This window comes from Myotis nattereri (assembly GCF_964212035.1).
Source record: "Myotis nattereri genome assembly, chromosome: 1".
In the NCBI taxonomy this organism is placed as follows: Eukaryota; Metazoa; Chordata; class Mammalia; order Chiroptera; family Vespertilionidae; genus Myotis; species Myotis nattereri.
This window is the reverse complement of record NC_138075.1, coordinates 148343698-148357347: the sequence shown is the minus strand read 5'-3', so window position 1 is coordinate 148357347 and position 13650 is coordinate 148343698. Positions and strand designations below refer to the sequence as shown.

General features: G+C 39.5%; 1 protein-coding gene across 1 annotated transcript in view; it reads right to left on the bottom strand.

Annotated features, from left to right (window-relative positions):
• Nucleotides 1-13650, bottom strand: part of ENPEP (glutamyl aminopeptidase) — a 97858-nt gene that overhangs the window by 18414 nt on the left and 65794 nt on the right. The window contains exons 12-13 of the mRNA XM_081093676.1: nucleotides 5778-5911; nucleotides 5615-5670 (exon numbers count right to left, since the gene is read on the bottom strand). Of these exons, the coding sequence (XP_080949802.1) occupies nucleotides 5615-5670; nucleotides 5778-5911 (190 nt within the window). The remainder of the gene's footprint in view (nucleotides 1-5614; nucleotides 5671-5777; nucleotides 5912-13650) is intronic.

Here is a 13650-nt window from a genome sequence, read left to right as displayed (position 1 = left end):
ATTTCAGACTCTGCACCTAGGGAACTCCACCTAAGACAGCATTCTTACTCAACTTTGAGTCTCAAGTTCCATTTCTTTTTAAATCCATAGCAAACAGCAGTTCTGAAAGCCAGACTTGAGAATTTTCTTTGTTCTAAAATCTTCCATTTACGTAGTGAGAACCCAGCCTGAAGGACTCAAATCGGAATTCTCCTATAATTCAGAGTGTAGAGAAGATGGAGGCTGTAACTCAAAGAAAGCTCCCACCGGACTCAATGGAGAAGAAGAGGACTAAGAGGTCCTCCTATCTCCGGCTGAGGCATGGAGGAAGTTTGAGGGATCTTATATCAAAGGTTTGTTTCTGCTTCCCTGGTGTGACTTGAAAAGACGGCACAGTCCCCAACTCAGAGAAGCCCAGGTTTAGCATGGTGTCTTGGTAAACATGGCTCCTGACTGGGGCAGTAGAGCAATTGAGAGAGGTGCCTCAGTGGATGGAACTGACCCACATTCATGAGCCTTCAGGTGGTGTGGAGAGTTTTGGAAAGTTCCCATGTAACTGGTCTCTTGACATTAACTTGCCAATTAAATTCAGATTTCCAGCTTAAAACAGTCTCTTTGCTATCAACTCAACCCCATTTTATCTCTCCTCATTTTCCTACTCCCCCTTTTCTTTAAAAAATAAAAAAGGCTTTTTGGCCGGTGTGGCACGGTGATTGAGCATTAGCACTGAACCAGGAGGTTATGCTTTGATTCCCAGTCAGGGCATATGCCCAGGTTTCAGGCTCAGTCCTCAATAGGGAGCATGCAGGAGGCAGCGGATTGCTGTTTCTATCTCAGCGATGTTTCTATCTTTCTCCCTTCCTCTCTGAAATCAATAAAAATATATTTAAAAATAAATAAATAAAATAAAATGGCAAAGCTGGATCATCTTGACATGGTTGATGTTCACCTGGAGGTCTTTACTTGCTAACCTGGACGTCACCTTGCATATCATTGGAGCCACTGGTCCTTAAAAACTGGCTGGAATTCTGTCTCATCAGGGCTTAGGTGGCCTGTTAAGCTGTCTTCTGTGCCACTCTTTCCTCACCCAGAAACTCCTGCTCCTACTCCTGGGTTTGTTAGCCAGCCTTCTGCTTTCCTTTATGTTAATCTTGACCCATCCCTTGGCTTTTGCACACAGTGGGCTGCAGAGCACAACATAAGCTATTGAAAAGGATAAGACCTACTGCAACAGCTGTACAACAAAGGATTTTTTCTGTCTCGGTTTTGGCAAGGCCCCCAAACTAGGCCCTTTGGCCTATTCTCCAAAGAAAGATGCAGGCCCACCAAACCGGAGCTGACATGGTGGGGAACAGGTTTTATGACCCTTTGCTAATAACGCACCACCATCCTAATGAAGAGGGTGGAGTGGCTAAGGGGGAGAGTGACCTTGTAGAAGAGTGCTGTCAGTGTACTATGAGGTTGTCCCTTCATATCAAGCCTAGGAAATGGGGCCGTTAATGAGAACACTTGAATAATTTAAAGGTGTATCCTAGAGCCTGGAGGCATAGTGGTCTGGTGTCTTACACCCCGAGAAACCTATAGGACGAGAGGCCGTGTCTGGCTAGTGCTCTGATCTCAGAGTGAAGAGATGGGACTGCCTGGGGGGCCTGTCCTTTCAGATTTCGTCGGGGCACAGGATGGATGAACACTTGCTATGGACCAGAGTGGGTCAGTGGTGTTCACCTGCGCCTCAAGGTAACTGCAGGAGAAACACCCTTGGCCATGGAATGGTGTGAGCACAGAAGGAGGAGAGTCCATGTTAAATGTCACAAGGTCTAGAGGAGCAAGAGCAAACTGCATGTTGGGAGTGTTCCTCCCTTCACTTGCTCTCACTGCCTCAGTGCTGGAGGAACCAGAGGCAGCATAATGAGAAGTAGAAACTTCACACAGGAAAATGGAGAGGAAATCAAGCACATTGTTCCTGGGGGGCTGGACATAACTTTAAATGACATTGAAAATGTTGATGGTTTCATTGGGCTGGGCATTTGATGAACTGAGACTGTTTGGGAGACTAAAGTGACTGGATGAATTTTTACTCCCTATCTTAACTAATGTGTCCAGCTAGATATTCCATCTAGGGCAGTAAGAGTACTAGCTCCTCAAATCTGGGGACGGGGGAATCAAGAATACATGTATTTTTAGATGCACCCTTTCAGTCCTGCTTATGAAACATGAGTTACATTTCTTTCTAAACACCTGAGAAGATCTGTATAAATTCTAGTCCCACCACAGGCACTTACCTGTCTAACTACACATTTCTCCTTTTTTTTCCTGCCTAACATTTCAGACTGGTCTGGACCCATCTCTAATAAAACTGGTGCAGTCTGTCCCTCTCTGAGTCCTGTTTTGCAGAAGGAAATTGGACAATAGCTCAATAGCTAAGGCCATAACTCAGTTGTCTCCTGGACTGGTTATTGTGTGATTCTTGATATTTTTTGTTTTTTCAAGTGTGTTTCACTTTCTTTCTTTCTGAAGCTCTTCAAAATGTTATGGGGCATGGCCAAGGGGCTGAGCAAATGTGAGAAAGTCTCTCACTGTGCGAGTTATCGGCTTAACACACGGTTGAGAGAACTGCTCAAGAGGCTTTCGCTCCTTAAAGCACAAAGAACTGTGTGTTGTGTTGTGATGGGAATTAAGCTATAAAGATATTACAATCTCTGTGTACTTTTTAACAGCCAAGATGCTAAGCTTTGGAAAAGATCATTTTGTATTCACAGGAGAGTTTTCCTAAAAAAAAAAAAAAAAATCTAAGTGGTTCTATTATGTCTTAAAATATTGATCTTCTTTCATCACTTAATTTCCCAGGTCTACTCAGTGCCTGGTACAGAGTAGGTGCTCAATAAATATTTATTAAATGAGTGACTGAAAAACTGTAATATAATGAATATACAATATAGTCCCCCCTTTTCCATAGAGGATATATTCTACATGTGTGTATGTGTATCTTCCTATATGTACATGCCTGTGAAAAGTTTAATTTATAAATTAGGCACAGTCAGAGATTAACAACATCTGCTAATAAAACAGAACAATTATAACAATATACTGTAATAAAAGTTATGGGTCAGACTCCGGTAAATCACAAGTAACTGAAACTGTGAAAAGCAAAATCTCATCTCGAATAAGGGCCAACGACTGTAATTAATTTGTTAAATGTTCAGGAGATTAAACTTGGAGGTTCACTACAGGGGATTATAATGTCTATTACCTATAAAGGGAATCTACATTACAAATTCAGAAGAGCTTTTCTACATAAATGCTTCTTTGTTGCTACTGATCAATGGTGGATGTATTTTTACAATGTATTGAGCACTCTCACAGGCCTTAAAGGCCTGCCATGCTTTCATTGCTTTATGTGCATTACCTCATTTATTCCTCAAGAGTCTTATAAAGTCATCTTCATTTTGCTAATAAGGTAATTGAGCCAGAGAGAGGTTAAGACACTTACTCAAGGTTATACCGAAGCAGGATTTTAATCTGGCTCGAGAACCTGTTTAACCCTATAATGCTCCTCCTTAAAAAAGTCAATAAAGAGGATATACAGGTGGCTAATAGACTTATGAAAAGATGCTCAATGTCACTAATCATCAGAGAGATGCAAATTAAAACTACAGTGAGATGTCACTTCGCACCTGCCATAATGGCTACCATCAATAAATCAACAAACAAGTGCTGGTGAGGATGTGGAGAAAAGGGAATGCTCATTGCATTGTTGATGGGAATGCAGACTGGTGCAGCCACTGTGGAAAATAGTAAGAGTTCCTTCAAAAAATAAAAAATGGAAATGCCTTTTGACCCGGAGATTCCACTTCTGGGACTATGTCCTAAGAATCCCAAACCAGCAATTCAAAAGAATATATGCACCCCTATGTTTATAGTAACATTATTTACAATAGCCAATGGCCCATCAGTAGATGAGTGGATAAAAAGCTGTGGTACATTCACACAATGGAATACTATGCAGCTATAAAAAATTTGAGACAGCATGGATGGACTTGGAGATTATTAAGTGAAATAAGCCCATCAGAGAAAGGCAAATACCACATGATCTCACTTATATGAGGAACCTAATGAACAAAATAAACTGATGAACAAAATAGAAATGGAGGCATGGGCACATAGAACAGACTGACAGCTGTCAGAGGGAAATGGGGAGAGAACTGGGAGAACGAAGGTGAAGGGATTAACCAAAGCACATCTATACATAACGCATAGACACAGACAACAATGTGGCGATGGCTAGAAAGAAGGGGGAACAGGGGCTGGTGAAGGCAGGCAAAAGGGAGATGGAAATAGGGACACCTATAATAGTGTCAACAATTTTTTTAAAAATCCTAAAAATAAAAATGTTAAGAACATTTTCTGATTTCCAGAAGTCTACCAAGAAAGTCTGGAGGCATACTCTCCTATGCCGTTAGTGTTATTACGCTATCCTTCCAGCCATGTACTCAGCTCCTATTTCATGAACATTCACTATGGTGTGTCACAGTCAGGCGCTGGGGATAAAATAAAGAGGACCATAATCTGGGTGCTCACTCTCACGATAGTTCCAGTTTGGTGAGTGACATGGACAGTTACTAAGCAATGGCAATACATGTTGTGGGAAAATATCCAACCCAAAGGGCCACTGGAGGCTTCCTGAGAAAGTAGCATCTCCTTCGCGCTACATTGCTCGTATCTAGCATGAAGCCACTACATAGCCAGCAGAACAAGTTAGCTGTGTCCCTGGCTCCTACCAGTGTGACAAATTCCAACAAATACTTGTTGAATTAATGGAGCTAAGCTACCTGAAAAAAAACAACAACAACAAAAAAAAACCTTCAGAGTTACTATGGTTACTCCTCCATTCTCCCAATCTGTGTTGATTATTTTTTAAATGTAGATTACCTTCAGGCCATGAAAAAAAAAGTCAAAATTTCTAATGGTGTCTTAATTCCGATCAGTCCAAGAGGACAGTGCCTCATTCTTCTTGTCCCAATGACCTGAACAAGATTTGATGACTGTAGCAATAAAACTTTTACCATGGGCTTCAGTTCACAGAAATGAATTTATGAAACACATTGTTTACCTTTTTACTAAATTAAATGATGAAGGTGTACTTTTAAGCATTTGAAAATTTCACTCATAATTAGCTCAAGATTTAATATAGACAAACCCTGCTCGAAGTCAACAGTGTAAGTGAGCCGAAGCCCATTGTAAAATTTTTATTGCTACAGTCATCATTAGTATTAAGGGCTAATATCAGTATTTTGGCTATGAGGATCATATGAACTTCACACACACACAAAAAAAAACACGTTAAAGAAAACAGTAATGTTATAAATAGTTGCTTTGGATATTTTAAACTAACATTCACTCTTAAATTCTGTTTTAACTCGTTAAAAAAATTTGTGACAGCCAGCGTGGCTCAGTGATGGAGCGTTGACATATGAACCAGGAGGTCATGGTTCAATTCCTGGTCAGAGCACATGCCTGAGTTGTGGGCTCAATCCCCATTGTGGGGCATTTTATATATAAAATTTATATATATATATATAAATTTTGTGACAAAATCCATGGTATTTTAAATGATCTACCTCATTCCAAAACCCACCTTGCCAAGGCAAAAGCATCATCAATAAAACTTGCACGGTCAGCAGAAGAAAAGCCCTGGGAAGAGAGAGAAAAAGTGGTAAGAAATGTGATTCTTAAAGCCAAGTGTTAAGATGCTGTTCTTAGAACAAAAGTAAAACAAGTCCCAGTCATTGCTTTCTTACCGTGTGGTTGGAGGAAAGACTGGTAATGATCAGGTTCCAAGTTGATACTTCATAATTTACACGATAAAACCCAATATGATCTGGGTTTATTTTGAGAAAACCATTTCCAGAATTAGGAGGCTTCAAACTGATTCCTGTGGTAGTAAATAAACAGTAATGATAAACACATTTGCATACAATGTAAACACAGAGAAATTAAACCTAGAGGGTAAAGAGAACAGAAATATGAGCTCAAAAAGTTGAGTTTGAATTGGATCCAAAGCCTAATTCTAATTTAGTTGCCCAACTTTAAAATGTCACTGTAGTGTGTAAGCTGAAAAAAAGAGGAATGTAAATAAGTGTCCTGTAATTTGTGGCTTATACTTTTTACTGGCAGATGTTTGCTAAATAATTTTGTGCTTATAAATCCTTCAATAAGAGAAAATGCCAATAAACAAATAAGTCGATGAATTAATTAATTACACAAAGAATATTCACTAGCCCTAGCCAGTTTGGCTCAGTGGATAGAGCTTTGGCCTGCGGAATGAAGGGTCCCAGGTTTGATTCTGGCCAAGGGCACATGCCTGGGTTGTGGGCTCGATCTCCAGTAGGGGGCGTGCAGGAGGCAGCCAATCAATGATTCTCTCATCATTGATGTTTCTATCTCTCTCTCCATCTTCCTTCCTCTCTGAAATCAATAAAGAAATATATTTTTAAAAAGGAATATTCACTAGAACACCTGGGGAAGGGACAAAAATGTAAACATTTAAAATAATATGTTGTTTGTTAAAAATCAATATTCAGATGGATGGAAATGGCTATTGCTAAGCAGAATAATAATTTGAGAATCAGTAACTCCTTTAAAATGCCAAGAAGGCTTGCGATAGAACTGAAATCCAAACATGACATTCTTGATTTCATAATCCATTTCATACTTGCTCTTCCAATTTCATTTATCTTTGTAAAGTCTTCTACTTCCTTATTCCAACTGATTACATAAATGCCTTTTCATTGATGGATTTTCTGAATTAACTTTCTAAAGTAACATCCACTATGTACATAAGGCTCTAGTAAATAGATGTTAGAAGCTCAACATTGAATGAATAGAGACTTATGTTTTAAATATACTCTTAAAATAACAGTTATGCCCTGACATGACCAGATTTGTGAGGCCCTACTATACTATATATATATTTGCAGGGACAGTGTACAATCTAAATAAGGGTGTGGGAACACTCAGTATGTTTGAGGAACTACGCATAGTTTGATGTAGTGACTGTAGGGTGTAGGACTGGAAAATAGGAGATGAGGCTGGAAATAGTGCTGGGGCTTCTGTGTGAAGCCGTGTTAAAAGATCCATAGCCTGAGAATGGTGAGATGGTAAAGATTTTTTTTAGCAGGGAAACAACATGCTTAGGTCTGTTATCTAGAGAGATAATTTCGATAGTGGCATGACATACAACTTGGAAGGAGACTCAAGAGTCCACTGTAATGATCTAGGGCAAGAGAGAATGAAGGCTTACACTAAGGTGGAGATGATGAAATACAAAAAAGATGACATATTCAAGAAACATACCACAGGTAAAGTCAACACAACTCTTCTTGTGACTTGATGCGGATAGTTAGTGGAGGGGAACACGGCTTGCGTGATTGGACGAAGAATGATGTCACCGTTAGAGAATAGTGGGAAAGGAATCAGTTTGGGAGGAAAGATAACTTAAATTTTGGAAGTGTTTGCAAGGTTTGGAAGATATCCAGGACTCCTTAGTTTTTCATAATATATATTTGTACCCCCTTCAACAAGACAATACGTTTCTTTAGGACCTTTCAGAGTAGGCGCTTGACAAATTATAAACTTTTACCTCACTCTTGCAGTATTTGTCTTTCTTTGTCATTCTCCCATGGACAAGTTGTTAAAAGGAAGTTAATCTTTTGGCAACTGCACACTTTGAATGTTTGTATCAGGAGGAGAGCCTCTTGCTAAGCACAGAGCCATGTGTTACAGGAGAAAGAGCATGGGCTTAACGAGTCTGACAGATCAAGGATAAAGTCCTTACTCTGTGACTTGCTAGCTGTTTGATCTTGGCCAAATCACTTGACCTCTCTGTGTCCCAGTTCACCACGAGGGAAACAGGGATAAAATTCCCTCACAAGGCTGTTGTGAAGATTAAATAAGATAACATAGTGAAGTGTTGGCCATACAGTACTATGTCCAACAGATGGTAGCTCTCCCATTATTATGAAAGGGGATATGCCTCCGGTTATATAAATAGCAAAGCAAATATAAATAACATTGAGAAGTTCCTGGCAATCCAACTAAATGCTGCAGTATTTTAGTGTGCTTTATATATACCTAGTTAAGCCTGTCTAAAGTTACTGTGATTTTTCTCGCTTTATAGATGAGGAAGCTGAGATCCAAGAAATTAGTAGTTAGAGACTTCTGCAAGAAGCAAGTAGTTCATGCTTCTTGCAGAAGTTGTCAACAGCAAAATGCTATTGGGTTGTTTAGTGACATAATGAATAATTAGATGTAAAATACTGATCCTTATTCCAGATGGCATACATGTTACATTATGTTTTTATCTTGTGTGTGTGTGTGTGTGTGTGCATCTTTCAGATACATGCACATACAAACACACAATACACATCATAATAGAACCTTACTGTTTTTATGACTAGTAATCTTTTTCATTTGAAATGATATTGTGAACACCTGTAATGTAATTGTTTTATATGCATGAAAATGTGAATTTAATGGTCACATACTCTATCCCTCGGGTTATGAATTACTTTGTTTTGTTCCTTGCTAATTTTATGCACAAAAGTGTTGAATGAATTATTTCTAGGTACTTGTTTTTTCTATAAATTTGTTATTATTTTCTTCTATTATTTTTCTAGATGGTATACTAGTAGAAGATGAATAATTATCTTTTAAAAATTTCATGCAGAGGTTATTTAATTTCAACCCAAGTAGATTTCAATAACAGGGCACACATAAAATTTTTTTCATGTACTATTTTATAGGAATAATTATAATAAACTTTAGACAACTAGACAGCTTATAATAGCCTAAGATCCCAGAAAAAGAAACATTTTTTTGTGTGTGATAAAAATGCTGTGTTTCAATACTCACGTGAATTATTTTTTAGTGTAAAATGACGGTATATCTTATTAAATTTCGTGTATCACTTAATAGTAAAAAAGCTGAAAGATACAAGGGTAGTGCTTTTGACTAATGACACAAAAATTGTACCAGAAAGCTAAAAAGTTTGAGTACAATGCACTATCAGGATTTGGGGTCAAGAAGAAAATTTCAATCTCTGGAACTAAGACTAACATGAAACATTGTAAAGTGGATTACTTATCCCTTTGTGGTAAAGTTTTCAACAAGTTACTTATTCGAGAAAGTGTTGATTGTGTCCCTTCCGAATTTCAGCACATGGCCTAGAGAATGTCCCAGAAAAGAAAGGTGTAGTATTAATATGTATTATATAATAAACAGGAATCTGGAAAAATGCAACCTGACTAGGATGATAAAGGATTATCACTGGCAGTGGTTTTGATGATGAGGAAGACATAATTGCAAAAAAGAGTTAGATTGTGAAGATCTGTCAATGTGTCTCCAGTCAGCCCAGGGAGGCAGGTGCCCAAGTGAGCTGGTATATATGTTCCAAGTCTTTTGACATAGCTGTTCCTATGGAGAACAGTATGTGGCAAAGACCTGCTAGTTACCTAGCACACTGTTCCCTTTTCCTCCTGGGTACACAGCTACACAATACTTATTAGCCTCCTGTGCAGTTAGGTGGCAATATATGATTGAAAACTGGCATAAATGTGGGCAAAAGTAATAAATGCTCCTCTCCTAGACCAGGTCCTCCCATTATCTTGCTCTGTCATCTGGCCAAATGCAAAAGATACAGCAGGTAAGTCCAAGATGGGGGGTGAGGGGTGGGGGAGAGCAGTGGAGCCATAAGAAGAAAGAAAACAATTTCTAAGTCATTATTTTGGGGAGAGCCACCTAGGAGAGATGGCAGGTCAAGAACACTTCCATTGGACTATTGCACGAATAAGAAATTTTTATTGCAGAGTCACTACTAATAGCCTTTAAATGCCATAATTAGACTCCTCTGTTTAATGCAACATGTAAGACTATCACAACTTGAAATCTCGCAAATAATTTATCAACGCTTCTCCAAGGAGGACATACAGAAAGCCAAGAGACATGAAAAAATGCTCAAGTCACTAATCATCCGAGAGATGCAAATCAAAATGACAATGAGATACCATCTCACACTTCTCAGAATGGCTACCATCAACAAATCCACAAATGACAAGTGCTGGCGAGGATGTGGAGAAAAGGGGACCCTAGTGCACTGCTGGTGGGGATGCAGACTGGTGCAGCCACTGTGGAGAACAGTATGGAGTTTCCTCAAAAACTTAAAAATGGAACTGCCATCTGACCCAGTGATTCCACTTCTAGGAATATATCCTAAGAAACCCAAAATAGCAATCAGAAAGAATATATGCACCCTTATGTTCACAGCAGCACAATTTATAATAGTTAAGGTCTGGAAACAGTCCAAGTGCCCACCAGTAGATGAGTGGATAAAAAAGCGGTGGTATATTTATATCATGGAATACTATGCAGCAGTAAAAAAAAAAAAATCTCTTACCCTTTGAAACAGCATGGAGGGACCTAGAGAATATCATGCTAAGTGAAATAAGTCAGCCAGAGAAAAACAAGTATCCATGATTTTACTCATATATGGAATCTAAGTAACAAAATAAACGTATGAACAGAGTGGATCCAGAGACTCAAAGTATGAAACAGAGTGCAGAATCTTGGGGGAGGGTTGAAGATTAACCCATGGGTGGGAGGTAATCAACCATGAACCTTGTATGCATATATGTATGGCCCATGGACACAGACAATGGGGTGGTGGGGTTTGGGGAGGGCGGGGGCAGTCTGAAGGGGGTCAATGGGAGGAAAAAAGAAGACATATGTAATACTTTCAACAATAAAGAATCATTGAAATAATAATTAAATAAAATAATTTATCTATTTTAGTTCTCTCTTGACCCTAATTAAGTGAACTTTCTTCCTGGAAGAGATAACCTAATTGTCTGATAGGAGTATTCTGGTTCACTTTGGCAAGTATATCTTTAGTTCTATAAATTAACAAATAGCACTCTCATATACTTGACTTATGTGAATAAATCTTCCAAGACTTTGTTGACAAGGGCTGAACTCATGAAACTGAGCTTCTGAACCTGCAACAATGAAGCATTAATGCTCCAATCAAGATTCAAACACTCCATGAGGCTCAACTTGAAAGAATAAAGAAAGTCTCCTGCCCTAGCTGGTTTGGCTCAGTGGAAGGGTCCCGGGTTCAGTTGCGGTCAAGGACAGGGGCCTTGGTTGCAGGCTCCTCCCAGGTCCGGACCCTGGTCAGGGCTCGTGCAGGAGGCAACCAATCAATGTGCTCCTCTCACATCGATATTTCTCTCTGTCTTTCCCTCTCTCTTCCACTCTCTCAAAAAAACAATGGAAAAATATCCTCTGGTGAGGATTAAAAAAGAAAAAAGAAAAGAAAAGAAAGTCTCGTATTCGCTCTTTGCTATTAAATTTAAAAATATATTCCCATCATTATTTTGGGATGAAATATTTAAATATAACTACTATCAAATTTTAGTAATATTCTATTTATATGACAGTCATAATTTGGTGACTTAAACCATCCAGAATGGATTCTCAAACTTGAAAGAGTTATGGACAGTCATCACAAGGTCATGATGAAGGATTATGCCCTAGACCAGTGATGGCGAACCTTTTGAGCTCGGCGTGTCAGCATTTTGAAAAACCCTAACTTAACTCTGGTGCCGGGTCACATATAGACATTTTTTGATATTTGCAACCATAGTAAAACAAAGACTTATATTTTTGATATTTATTTTATATATTTAAATGCCATTTAACAAAGAAAAATCAACCAAAACAATGAGTTCGCGTGTCACCTCTGACACGCGTGTCATAGGTTCGCCATCACTGGTCTAGATCCCCTCCTAGGCCCTATGTGTTTAGGAATGCCTATTTTAAAGTATTATGTTTTAACAAGATGGATGATCTGATTCATGTGACAGGCTTCGATTCTTCTAGAAGTTAGAAAGCAGCAGATTAGAAACAAAAAGGTGACAGACCACTAAATGTAGATGCACTTACAAAAGTCAAAATAGGAGCTACTAAAGATAGAAGCACAAAGCCTACACAGGTAATGACTAAAAGCACAGCAGTACAGGGCAGACAAGCCTTCATTATGCAGTGACTTACTCAACTCTTAGTAAGTGTTAGCGCTTGCACAGCTTGCATAGCCCCTTGCTGGTAATAGGGTGGGCAAGGGACAAGAAGCATGACGTGCAGTTTGTATCTTCAAGGAGCTTGTAATTTACTTAAAAAGAAAAAGCCAACATACACCACTTAAACAATAATTACGTTGTTTAAAATATAAAGTAATAAGACTAAGAATAAGGATTAATAAAACTGACAGCATAAAATACACGATAGAAGGCAAGAAGGGACATTTTTCGGGGCAGGTTAGAGTAACCAGGAAAGCTTCCGTGATAGAGGCTCCCTGCTTTTGTTATATATTGCATGTTTATTTTTAATGTTGAAAATACTATGTAAAACACAAATGTAAATAAAAGGCTCTGGGGGAAGTCCCGCTCTAGCCTGGGAAGTTTCTGACTGATGACTCATCACAGAAACCCAGAGGAGGGAGCTAGGGCTGTAACCTGAGCTGATTACCCATTCAGCACACTCAGGACTTGATCTCCTCTCTGCTCTGAGCTGAGAGCCGAAAAAGTCCCTAAACAGGAAACAGGAACTTAGTGCATAGCCTAAGAACGGAGCCGGCACTTTGAAGTAGGAAGGGATGTCTAGCTTGCTTCTGGCCAAGTGACCGGTTATGATTCTGAAGTTCAGATAAAAATAGGTTTTGTCATCAAAGCTCTGTGGACATTAGCACTTATTAATTCATTGATTGATTCACTGATTCACTCAATAAACCACTACTAGGTACCTGCAGGAGATATAGAACACACACACACACACACACACACACACACGCACACACACACACACACAAAAGCTCCATTTCCTAGAAGAATATTCTATGGGAAGGGGAGAGACAGATAAGTCAATAGCTATAGCAAAACAAAACAAAACAAAAAATACAAACAAAACAACAACACAAAAAAGTGCTAACTCTAATGACAGGAGGACAGAATTGCTATGAGAGCCCTCTCTGCTCTCTCACCTTCATACTAGCATTTTCTGTCCAGGGCACAATTCCTGTCCACCCTTGGTCAAACCTACCACCCAGTTAAAATCTACAGTTAGCTCCCCTAACTCTAAGCCTAGATGTCTTTTTTTAAAAAAATACATTTTTACTGATTTCAGAGAGAGGAAAGGAGGGGGAGAAAGAGAGATAGAAACATCAATGATGAGAGAGAACCATTGATTGGCTGCCTCCTGCACGCCCCACACTGGGATCCAGCCCACAACCCGGGCAGGGAATTCCCTATGCCTTAACAGGGAATTGAACTGTGACTTCCTGGTTCATATGCTGACACTCAACCTCTGAGCCACGCTGGATGTCTTTTTCTCTAGTAACCTTCCCAGAACCCCCAAATCTGGCCCAGTGCCTCTCCAGTGAGCGCCCCCGGCTGTGACCACAGGAGGCACCTGTGACACGATATTCTATTTGCCTGCTGACCTGTCCACTCCCCCCTAGACAGTAAGTGCCACAGGCTGAGGACTGTGCTTCCCCCTTCAGTGCTGTCTCCATGTCTACCCCTGTGGCTGGCTCCAAGCTGTCCTCAGTAAATACTTGCTTGA